We start from the raw sequence: 13,305 nt of genomic DNA on the forward strand, positions 1-13,305 counted from the left end.
ACATATTTCTTCATATGTGTAGATATTTAGGATGTAAGTTATAAAATTATATTCTGCTTCATTGATTATTTTTATACTCCAACTTTTCTTAGCCTAATAGAAATATCTATTTTTTGTGAAGTTGACCTAAATTTATTATCATCATATTTGTAGCCCTGCTAAATTAAGTAGGGTAGGGAGATTGTTTGCCACCATTACATTATCTCCATATACCCTATATTTAAATAAAAGATTAGATACACACTCTATAGTCTCTGTAGAAGAATGAATTATTTGTAGAAGATAAAATTAATTCTGTACCTTTCTTGTGGAACAAATGGTATTTTTCCTGTTGATGATATCTTAATAAAAAGTATTAGGGAAGATACTTGGGAGAGACACAGCCTATAACTTCCCCACTATCACCTCAGTAGTTATCTGCCCGTGCTTAGAGCTAAGCCTGATTCAGTTGCTTTCCTTTTAGAGGATTAAACTGTCTGCAGAGATGTGAAGAGAAATAGCTTCACTCTAAAGCAGTTTGTTTTGCGTGTATTAGGTAGACTGTGCCTTTGGACACCTCAGCAGAACAGCTCAACTTTTATCTGTTTTACAGGTAACTCAAAAAAAAAAAGGGGGGGGGGCTGTTTTGTGACCAGTTTTGGCAAATTTTATTTAAATTCTTCTCAACTCATCTCTCTCCTCAAAATCCCCTATATCATTGTATGTGATGATTTCAAATCACTTTTCCTCTAGAAACTCTCAAAATCTCATAATTTTCTGAAAATTCTTTTTCCTGAGGCAACCTTTTTTATACAGAGCCATTGACACTCTTTTGGCGTGTTCCAATTATCCTTTCTATTCTCTCCCCCAATATGCACAATTAAGTTCCTATGGCTGACTAAGCAAGCAATAATCCTTTATTCTTAGAAGACCAACATGGGGGTTGGGTGGGGGAGAGGATTACAAACATGTAATTAATATCTTTCTTTTTTTTTAATCCCTGTCTTATACATAAAGGGTTTTCTAATCTAAAAAAAAAATGCTTCAAAAGCATTTGACTGGGTTATTGATTATTTCTCTATGGTCCCATATAGTTTGAACAGCGAAACGTAGGCGGCTGCACTGTGTTTAGTACAGAGTACTCTGGGCTTTGACTCAGAAGGGATCTTGGTTGTGGTCTGGCTCTGCTGTTTACTCAGGGCAGGTCATGCAATTTCTGTGAGGCTGTTTCCTTTGCCTCTGAGATGGAAATGGTAGCAAATTTCACCTTACAGAATTGTCTTGAAGAAACAACTGAAATGTGTGATAAATGGTTCCAGTCAAACTTCATCATTCTTAACTTTATATTGGAGAATATATACATATCTGTTAGACACACGCATTTGTATTGAGCACCTGACATTGGGAGAATATCTGTCACGTCCAAGCTGCAAATGAATGCTTAGATAAAGCTGATCAAACCATAAACTCTTTTTGAGCCAGAATATCTAAATGTTCAAGATCATCACATTCAAAATTCTCATTTTGCAGGGGAGAAGCTGATATTCAGAGAATCCTTATTTCCTGTATCACACTAATAGTGGCAATTGAAGACTAGAACCCAGGCTGTTGGGACTTAGGCTAACTCTGTCTTTGAGCAGATATACAAGGTATATAGATGCCCTGAGATTGCTTCTGATCATACAGAGCAAATTTTATAATTAGTTTGCGCTTTACCTCAGAGCATGACAACTTTGATCCAGGAAATTAAATGTACTGCTGAATATTGAATATTCAGGCACAGTGCCTGACACAATAGGCACCTAATAAATATGTATGACCAAGTGAATTAGATGGATAGCTCAGTTTGTATCAAATTATGTTTTTAATGATGTCTTCTTATATTTCTGAATGTATTCTTTCCTTTTACTGTGTATTAATTTGTTGATCATTAATAAAAGTCTATTTTAAGAAGACCTTTTTTTAAAGTTTATTTATTGATTTTGAGAGAGAGAGCATGCACGTGCAAGCTTGCATGGACACAAGCGGGGGAGGGGCAGAGAGAGGGAGTGAGAGAATCCCAAGTAGGCTCCATGCACTGCCAGTGCAGAGCCCTACACAGGGCTCAATCCCACAACTTCTGAATCCCTGACCTAAGCTGAAATCAAGAGTTGGACACCTAACTGACTGAGTCACCCAGGTGCCCCAAGATCAACTTTAAAATAAACACACTGGGGCGCCTGGGTGGCTCAGTTGGTTAAGCCTCCGACTTCGGCTCAGGTCATGATCTTGTGGTCCGTGAGTTCGAGCCCTGCATGGGGCTCTGTGCTGACAGCCTGGAGCCTGTTTCAGATTCTGTGTCTCCCTCTCTATCTGACCCTCCCCCTGTTCATGCTCTGTCTCTCTCTATCTCAAAAGTAAATAAACGTTAAAAAAAATAAAATAAATACATTGCTTGTCTTTTTCCCCACTAGATATCTCTTGCTCTGTACTTCCGTAAGAGGTACCTAAAATAATGGTAGTGACATAATTGATATATAATTGATACAAGTCCCACAAGCAGTCTGGGGTGGGGTGGTCTACAAATTCTACTTTACTTAAATGGCAGCAAATATTTCCCTCATTTGATGGTTAAACAGGGTATAGCTACAACAACATGGTCTAAACTGAGCTTGAACAAAATGACGAGTGGGAGAAGGTGTTCCTAATAAATTTATTCACAGGGAGGGTGCTTGCTTAGAACACCAGAAAGCAGGGGCACCAAAGTTTTAAAGATTAAAGATTTTGATATTTGATATTTCAAAAACTTCAGAGCAGTTATCACTGGGAAAATCAGAATATTGTTGGATTTCCTTACACATGGTGTAGAATTTTTAATTTCACAGAGACATCACAATCATTCCAATGCTTTCCTACAATGATTTAATAATATTTGCATATTTCCTATCTCTAAAACAAGTATATCACACTTGTTTTTCTAACCTCCAATCCCTTCTCTTCTTCCCATGCTCTCCTTGAAGATCAGGACACATGATCAGAGGAAATAGAAGCCAACTGAAATTCTGCTTTCCAATACTAAAACTGCCAACTTCTTTGATTTGCATCTGATACTATCAAATCTCTCTTATGTGGAAGATGAAATGGGCCTAAGGACCATTTTCCTGCAGTCATTCCCCTCCTCTCTTGCAGTGGCCATTTCTGTCTTCTGTTACATCATTCTCGTGTCAGAGTACAGACATTCCCTCACCACTCCATCTATTGTCACATGCCTCTCTTCACCTTTACAGCAACACATCTTGAAGGAGTTGCCTGTATGTTCTGATTCTTCTTTCTCTCCTCACATCATTTCCCAAACCCACTCCAAGCAGTCTATTAAATTCCCACCCCGTTGGGATCACTCTTGTCCCAGTCACCAGTGACATCCATATTGCCAATGCCAGTAGTCACTTCTCTGTGGTCAGGTTATTCACACTTTTAGCAGAATTTGACACAATCTTTCTATTCTTCTTTACTCCTTTCTTTAGATTCCATGGTGCCACACTCTCCTGGTCCTTGTCTTGCTCCACTAACCATTCTCTCTTAGACACTTTTGCTGGGTCTTCCCTTGCTCAGTCTCTAATCTTTGGCATCCTCAGGGTTCTTTGTGCCTTTTCATGACCTCTCTCCCTAGGAAATCTCAACCATTTCACGGCTTTAAAACTATCTATATAGATGATTCTAAAATTCATAGTTCTACCCCTAACTTATTCCCCAAAGTCCAAGCTTAAATATCCAACTGCCAAACTGACATATCTACTTAGGTGTCTAGTTGGAATCTCAAATTTTTCATGTTCCAGAATGACCTCTTGATGTTCTCTGCCTTCTCCAATTATTCCCCTGAATCCCAAATCTTTCCAATCTCAGCCAACAGCTTCACCATCTATCTAGCTCAAATCACGTACCTAGGTATCAACTTTGACTCTTCTCTTTAACTTACTTTCCTCATCAAAACCGTCAGCCAGTTTGCCCCACACTATTTTAAGTATCTTATCCTTAGTATGTCCATTTATTTTCTTCTCCTTGCTACCACCCAAGTCAAAACCTCCCTCTTTCTCTCTTTCTATATGTGTATATCTATGTGTGTAAGTGTATACGTGTGAGTATATATACATATATATGTAGTCCATATTTTAAAAATATATATTTATATATATTCATAAGTATGTACATATTATATATATATTTAAAATCTGGACCAATGCAATATCTTTCTAACTGCTTTTCTTCCATATTTATATCCTTTGATTATTCATATAGCATGCAGTTTTTTTAAGTATATAAATTAAATCATGTCATCCCCTGTTTAAAATTCTCTAATGGCCTCTCCTTCTACTTTGGAAAAATTCTAAGCACTTTAGTCTTTTTTTTTTTAACACATATGCACAAAGTACAATTTTATTCACAAGTAAAATATACCACCACTAGACCTTGGGATGTATATTTAGGTATCCGTTCCACTATAGATTTCTTGGATTTATATTTTTCATAAATGTTTATTTGTTCTGTGCAAAATTGGTACTAAAGCTCAGAAAAGTTACTGTGATTGCTGTTATATATCAGCTGAATCCTATCACATTTGAGACCTTTATATTGGATTATATAGATCTTTTTTATAACTGGGCTTTGACTTATTACTATAATTCACAGAATAAGGAGGAAAAATATAAACAGGAAATGCTAACAATATCTTTCTACTGCAAAATTACATAGTGACACCATTATTCTGAGGAAACTATTAGATGGTAAAGATTTCTTTTAAAGGTATTGCTAGAAAATTTACTGATGGCACTTTTCTGACAAATTACTTAAAAATTCTCTATAAGCTGAAATGTTTTCCTTGGAACATTCAAAAGCAATCATCTAACACTAGTAAAAAGAGAAAGAGTCATAAAAGGGTAGATAATGATCACTATTAAAATTCTAGAAGGAGACTAAATATGTCAATGATACTTCAATTAAAAAAAAGAAAGAAAAAAGACAGAAATTCAGATGTTTAAATACTTCTAGGGTAGCATACTCTCTCTCTTTAATGTCTTTAACACCAATTGGTTTGAGTTTTCTGTAGAATTTGAAAGAAATCTTAGTGTATTTCTCATGGCTTTACGTCCTGGATTTTAACACAAATTCTATGTTTTCTGTACTAAATGTTTAAAGAAAATTTATACATGTAAAACATACTATGGAAAGTTCAAGTTTAAAAATATTCAGAGAGGGGTACCTGGGTGGTCTCAGTGGGTTGCACATGGGACTCTTGATTTTGGCTCAGATCATGATCTCACAGCTGAGTCAGGCTCCTCACTCTCAGCAGGGAGCCTGCTTAAGATCCTTTCTCTCCTATCTCTCTGCCCCTCCCACTGCTTGTATGCTCACTTTCTCTCTCTCTCTCTCTCTCTCTCTCTCTCTCTCTCTCTCTCTCTAAATAAACATTTAAAAAATTAAAAAATATATGACAATATTGAGAGAAAATAAAATTCTAAAATGTCCATTTATTCTTGGAAGTGTACAAACCTGTCTTCTGTCATTCCTGATTTTGATTTTGAAAAGGTTTCTTTTTTATTTAAGCGAGAGAGAGAGAGAGAGAGAGAGAGAGAAAGAGAGAGAGAGCGCACGTGAGAGTGAGCAGGGTAGGAGGCAGAGAGAAAGAATCCTAGGCAGGCTCCACCCTCATTGTTCAGTGAAGAGTCCAATGTGGGGCTTGATCCCATCACCTTGGGATCACAACTTGAGCTGAAATCTAGAGTCTGAAGCTCAACCAAATGAGCCACCATGTGCTCCTGTCATCCCTGATTTTGAATGGCATGAATTTTAAACTATATCCTTTCGTCATTAATTTTTAAAAATTGCATAAGGCATAAGAATTATGTTGGAAAACAGCTGTTTCAGTATTGAGCATATAGCACTTCAAATTCGCACTCAAATTCCATAGAGCTGCAAGGATGAACCTTTGTAAACCTGGTTGCCAGGTAGTAATTGTTAATGAATAGTTTGCTAGCGTCTTGAAACTAAACTGCTTTAGTTATGATCATTTAAGGTAGTCTCAGTGCTATTGTAAATTGTTCACGCTTTTACTTCTTCCCCTGTGTTGAAAACATTGAAGAGTACATCTGTTTTTATCTATATTTGTATCCATACCTATAGATACAATATTGGAATCCATTAGGTTAAAATATTAAAATAGAAACATCCAAACATCACGTCCAGTGAAAGTAACTTTTCCTTTCCCCAAGTGCACAGTAAGTAAGTTGTTGAAGTTCACAGGTAGTATTCATGATCTTGGTGATCACTGGACATAATCTGCTAAGGTTTTGAGTCCAGTAGACATAAAAGAACCTCTTTACTAAAATAATTATCTTTAAACATAAGCTTTGTTGGAATGCCATCACTTTATTTGGCCCATAATTGATCAAATATAACTTAGAGGATGAGGGTAATGCTTGGAGAGCAGGAAGCACATGCTATGTGAGGTTAAATTAGAATCTCTGCAGAAATGAAATTCAGATAGAAAAGAGCATTGTGCAGTGTGGAATTTGTTATTGTTAATATTACTATTATTAATGTTTTAAAAAATGGGTAAGGAAAAATTTATATTAGTGAACCAAAAGGAAATTGAGCTCAGTATTTAATAAAGTTTGATAAATAAGGTAATACCAGTAAAGGAAGGGAAAGATGAACTAAAGATGAAGATCCCTTACAGTTCCAGAAGTGTCTGCCCTTTGTTTCAAGACAGATAGCTGGGAGATCATCTATCCAATGCCCTCATATCTCATCAGAGGAAACAGAGATGTAGCAAATTGCCCAAGGAAACATAGTGCTGAGATGCTGCCTCTCTTCCTTTACCACTGTGGAAAGACTCTGAAAGTGAAAATTTTTTTTTACTTAAGATTTTTGCAAGATGTTTATTGCTTTACTGTGTTAAATGTAGAGGCTTTTTTTGAAACGCTTCAGGAACTATCCCTTTCCCTGCTCGCTTTCTTATAAAATGAAAGGAGTTACATTATAATTGGGAAAGCCCAGTGTACTTCCCACGGAGGTAGCATTAATAATTTGGCACTCTGTGCCAAATAATTTGGCTCAAGCTTCTAAGCTGGACTTAATGTGAAAATGTAAATATAATGTAAACTTCAAGGAGTTTACAGTGTAGCAGAGGGATTCTCAAACTTGAGAATGCTGAAAATATCACTGCATAACTTGCTAAAAATGTAGATTTGGGGCCTCACTTTGGAGATTCACATTCTGAGTGAGGGCACAGGAATATGCATTTTTAGTAAGCAGCCACTCTTCAGTCCCTTGCAACAAGTCATTCTGATGCAGAAACCCTGTTGAAACAGATAAAACTGGATAGGTGGAATGGAACCTCATTCAGAAAATCTTTAATGGCCTTAAGATTTTAAAGTAGAGCAGTCCTGAGGAAACTTGCAATGAATTCTCATTTCACTTCATTCCACCTCATTTTCCTCCTCTCCCAGTTGGTACATAGTAAGGTTAAAATTTTTTATTGTTTTGCTTTAAGTACAGATTGTTCTTCCTTTTTTAAATTTATTTTTATTTTTTATATGAAATTTATTGTCCAATTTATTGTCCACAACACCTAGTGCTCATCCCAACAGGTGCCCTCCTCAGTACCCATCACCCCCCCCCCCCCCGCCTCCCACCCCCATCAACCCTCAGCTTGTTCTCAGTTTGTAAGAGTCTCTTAGGGTTTGGCTCTCTCCCTCTCTAACTTTTTTTTTTTCCTTCCCTTCCCCCATGGTCTTCTGTCAAGTTTCTTAGGATCCACATAAGATTGTTTTTCTTTCTATATCAGCAAGCTTCTAGGGAGAAAACTCCTTGAGAGATCGCTTGTTATTTTTTGCTCAGCCCCATGTAAAGAGGCTCTACCAAAATTGTATCCTAAATCAGACTTCGGGGGGTAACTCTTCAATATCCTTCTTTCATCTCTGTGCTAACCATAGTGATAAAAATCTAGCAAGTCAGATTAGCAGGCCAGGGCCACTAGTGTGAGGAGATGTCACATTATATATTTTTTTATTTTTTATTTTTTTGACGTTTATTTTTGAGAGAGACAGAGCATGAATGGGGGAGGAGCAGAGAGGGAGGGAGACACAGAATCCAAAGCAGGCTCCAGGCTCTGAGCTGTCAGCACAGAGCCCGACGTGGGGCTCAAACCCATAAGCCGTGAGATCATGACCTGACCCGAAGCCAGACACCCAACCAACTGAGCCACCCAGGCGCCCAGTCACATTGTATTTTTGATTGCTTATTTCCCATGTTCACATTTGGCTTCTCAAGAGTTGAAGTGTTTCTGTATTTTGGGTTTGACTTTGCTTCTAGAACTAAAATGGTTGGCAAGTACATGGGGCATTACAGTGTCATGGAAGTTTCAGAAGGAAGGTAGTTGGCCGGGAGAATGAGGTACCCAGCCCTTGATCTTCCTATTTATAATGGTGTATACATCAGCTCATTTCCATAGAACTCCAGTATTTGTTGAGCATGGCTTTTTATGAAGCATCTCTAGTGGGACTATCTTCTTCCTCTGAATCAGCCCCCTGGCTGCTCCACAGTTAACCTGACTTGAGCCAACAGAAATTTAGAGGAAATTTAACTTTGGAACCAGCAAAGGTAGATAGAACAGCCCAATATGTATAGCTTTAGATTATCCTAGTCTCCTGAAGAACCATTAGAGATATGGGCTGAAATATAAGTTCCACAAGGGCAAACAACTTATCTGTTTTATACTTTGATGTATTCCTGTTCCATATATGTGGAAAAACACAGTAGTTGATAACATTTTTTGGGTGAATGAAACTTGTTCATTATTCCCTGACTTCGGTCACTTGTGTACTACCTTCATGATTCTTACTATTCCTATGAAATATCCATGCTATTTGCTTAGTAGTTTCTCGATTCATTAAAATTTACTTTAGTTTCATGTTAGACAATAATTCATGTGAAATTCTGGGTTGTAGCTAAACATTAAAAAAAAACACTAAAAAAAATGTTGTACCACCCCAAGCCATTTTGTATACCAGCAGTGGTATGTGTCTCTTATTTGACAAGATACAGTCATACTCTATGTGTTATTATCATGACATTACTAAACTAGAAATCAGTTTTGTATTTTGCTTTGCTTCACTTCCTTTTTGGCTTTTGAATGATTATCAGAGTACAAGTTTTGCTAATCTCATGTACAGAATGATGCATGAATTAAATATCACTGTATGAAGAGGAATCACCCTATTCAACTATAGTTAGAACTCTATCTACTCGAAATTTTTTTAATCGCTAGGTATGAGAAATCTGTAATTATGGTTTTCCTCTACTTTGACCTTGACCAGCACAGGGACTTTCAGAATCTCTCTTGAGAATCCTATTTCCATTCTCTCAGTCCTAAGTGACAGTTCACATTATTCCTCTTCCACTAATTATACTGTCTGCAACTAGACAAGAGGTGGCAACTTTATTGCAACATTTACATATTTCAAATAATAAAAAGGTTACCAAACAGGTATATTTCTATTAGATGAAGAAAGAGGAAAAATAAAGCATATATGTACACTTACATATATCATTAGATACCTTGTTAAAAGTTAGCAAAGGATAGGCTCAAAAGGATAATTGAATGGATCTCAGAGACTACTTTTTTCCTGCTTAAGGCTTTCCCTACCTATTAATTAAATGAAGAATGCCTTTGAGTTTTCTAAGGGTGAATGCTGTCTCCTCTTTTCACTTATTTAAGGGAAGCCATACTACTTCATGATGTTACAGAAGAGCTATGCTTCTCTGAAGGCTTAATAATTGCTGAAATCCAACTCTTGATGGGTTTAAATAACATCCTCTTAATTTTGAAGCATTCAACCCTCAACCTCAGTTTGAAGCAGTGTTTGAATATACCGTGTCTTGATCTTTATACAGAAACCTCTGTGTGTAGTTTCCCCCAAACATGAAATCCCTGTGATTTTTTTCAATGAGATGTCTTATCCCTCAGGGGCAGATCTCATCAGTTCTGCTGACAACAGAGGTTTTGATTGCTCTAAACAGAAAATGTGTAACATCTTCATTCCTTTTCAGCACAGAACCAAGAAAAACCAGTATGTAACCACACTGCTAAATTGTAAAGAGTGAGAAAATGCTGAAATAAATATTTAAACACTGAAAATTCTTCTTCCTGCCCCCCAAGCTAACCTGTGTTTTGCTAATAGTAGCCTAAAAAATGGCCGTTGGTTAATTTCTACTTCCAGTCATTCAGAAGGAAGTAATGAATATATTCTTTCAAATCTTTCAATGGAAATGTTATCATCATCAGCTACTTATAAGAGCCAACTTTTTATTTTTATTAGTGTACTTTGGGCATTTTTAAACCTCATTGGTTAGATTTCATAATTCATGGTAACTTGAATTACCTTAAAATTACTGTTACATCAGAAAAAATAATTTTATGATAATATTAATGTAAACAGGTATAAGGGTCACAAAGGGGCTTCAGTAAAAAAATTTAGAGGAGACATCATCTTCAGTCATTTCAGAATCATGATTTTAAAACATTTTCTATGCTCGTTTCACTAATTCACTGAAGTAAATTTCTGTGGCTTAGTCCAATCCAATGCATGTTTTTTAAAGCAACAAAAATGCCTTTATTTTAAATGTTCTATGCTTGATATTTTCTGTTGACCTTTCTTTTATATAGCTTGAGCTACTATGCTCTAGTGTGCCCACTGTCCTAAAAATGTGTGTAAACTGCACTCTGGCCAATGAGGAGGGAATGAGAAATTATGCTTAGAATTAATTTGCCAGGTTAATTTAATCACTTTATTATTAGGTTTACCTTGGGCAGATAATCAGTGCTAACATTCCCTCCCATCTCTCAAGTTCACTGAGCTCTGGGCAGTCTCATGAGATAAGAATAACAGATCAGTGCATTTTGTGTAATGAGCGCGTATCTTCACAAGTCAGCACATTCAGAATTTTCATTCTGCTTTTTGCAAAAATGATCAGGAACCAATCTATGAAAAAGCCATCATAACTCAGAGAGTTGAGAATTTGGCTCATCATAGTTAAATTCCTGGTATGTCATTTTAAAGACCTTTTTGGATTTTTTTTTTTTTTTTGCCCTGAAGACACCAGTAGTATTTTATAAGCATAGTAATTCTAATTTCATCACATGGTTACTACAGATTTCTTTGAGAAGTTAAATGACTTCACACAGAATTTTTTAAAGAAGTGAATTAATTTCTAGCCACAGAAAGAATATGTGGGCAAACAAAAAATAGACAATATTTATTTTTCAGTTTACTTTCCAAAAAAGGGTTTTAGGATACTTACTCAACATTATGGTAATCTGACATTAGAAGAAAATAACTAATGTTTAAATGCTGGGATAAGAAAAAGAGGTTGAAAACCATTTAGTGTTTAAATTCTAAGTGAGACTGAAGAAGGTAAGGACTGGCTGAACTCTTGATGGTGAGAGAAATCTTTGTAAATATATATTGCCATCAAAATCTTGGAACACAGTTAAAGATCAACTGACAGTGAAATTGCAAATACATGATTCTGCAAACTTTGATTTGGGATTACTTACACAAAAGGCATCAGCCATGATAAACTTTGCCTATGAAATGGTCTAAATCTCAGAGTAATTGCAGTTGTTCATAGAAAAAATATTACTCCTTAATGTCTTCTTTCATGAGGTCAGATCATGATGTTTTGGGTGATCAATATATTTCAAAGAATTAAATATAAACATTTATATAGGTGAAATTATAAAATTAAGGAAGAAAATGCTACTAACTAAATCAGATGAGAAAATCATTCTGGTGATTAGCAAATTCAATGCTGCAATGGAAACAAAGCAGAATTATAGGAATTCAAAACAAGGGCTATTGCTTTGAAATGCAACTGACCTTCCCTGAATTCAGAATGAATTTCAATTATGCTTAGAAGCCTAGCTTGTCAGTTGCATTTTCCTTGCTTTCCAAATGCACAATTTATTTCAAATAACCAAATTAGGATATGGATGGTAGCTATTCAAATGTGCATATGATGTCTTTCTTAGCATAAATAAAAGAGGCCTAAACACATTGACTATTTAGAATTTTTTTTCCCATCCATCCTTTTTCTGTATCCATCATATTCGGTAACACAGCAAGTTACAAACAGCTGTTGGATTTTTTTTTTTTTGTAACTGGAAAGAAATATGTTGTTAAATTGTCTTCACACATAACATTCACATAATTTTCCCTTTGCTCTCATCCTTTGCTAAGCAACTAATCTAGGACAGCAAGGATTAAAATAGAGGATACTTCATTCAAAACAGCAAAAGAAAAAAAAAGTAAAAACTAAAAAGAACATATAATCAACTCACCTGGGTAAAGCCTTCATAAATTCCACAGCTCTAAAGGAGACATAGATAAAATGCAAATATGTATTTTGAAAAGCAAGAAAATGAAGTCAAGATTTGAGTACTTCCTCTTGTTCTACTTGGGGTTTATCTGGGTTGTCTAAATCCAAAATCTGATTAGCATACTTAATCTTATGCAGTGTCAGGAATGATCTACCATCCTTTAATCAGTCTATTATTATCTGTCTTAACCATTCCCAACAGTCTGTTTATTTTCAAGTATACCTTCAAGTGAACAATGAAGTACTAATGTGTGCTTTTGTGGCTTAGTAGTTTGGATAGGGGTGCTATGAAACAAAACTATGATGTTCATGTGGTGCAAATGGAGTGGAAGAAACCCCCCACCCCCATCACAAATGAAAACTTGATCTAGTTTGACTCTATGCTGGTGGCGTTAATTATAAGGTAATTGGTTTACCTTTGTGAGGTAGATACAGGGGCAGAAGCAGTATGGTGTATGGTATGGGGTATATGGTATGGCAGAGGTTGTAGACTTTGCTTAGGAAGATTTAAATTTGAGTCACATTTCCATATCTTATGTTGACTTTGAGGATCATTTGACTTCTCTTAGATTCAATGTGCTCATTTGTAAAACTGGGATAAATAATATAGGCCCTGATTTAGAATTTTGAAATCCTATGAAATATGTAAATGAAAACATAGTTTGGAGATAGTTTACAATCTTTAAATAAATGAGACATTTCTATTAACATAGTTGTAAAATGGTATTGCTTATAATTATTCAGGTGATTCTTATGTTATTAACACCTAATAAAAATTTAGAAAGTTTTTCTTGGCTTTTTGTAAACACATAAATGACGGTATATATAAGAGGCTGGAAGAAAGGGAAGTGATCAGAGTTGAAACTCCAGGGATAAATTGCTATGCCAAAGAAATTGCACTGGAAAATTTGT

At 35.8% G+C, this 13,305-nt stretch overlaps 1 protein-coding gene across 2 annotated transcripts in view; it reads right to left on the minus strand.

Moving 5' to 3' along the window:
• LOC109502572 overlaps positions 1-13,114 on the minus strand; it is a 123,693-nt gene extending 110,579 nt beyond the window's left edge. For both annotated transcript variants that reach the window (XM_019837714.3, XM_019837711.3), the window contains exon 1: positions 12,356-13,114. Coding sequence is in view for 1 of the 2 variants with exons in the window: in XM_019837711.3 (XP_019693270.2) it covers positions 12,356-12,372 (17 nt within the window). In the remaining variant the exon portion in view is untranslated. The remainder of the gene's footprint in view (positions 1-12,355) is intronic.
• Positions 13,115-13,305: the final 191 nt, after the last annotated feature.

The sequence above is a fragment of the Felis catus genome, chromosome A1, assembly GCF_018350175.1.
Source record: "Felis catus isolate Fca126 chromosome A1, F.catus_Fca126_mat1.0, whole genome shotgun sequence".
Classification (NCBI taxonomy): Eukaryota; Metazoa; Chordata; class Mammalia; order Carnivora; family Felidae; genus Felis; species Felis catus.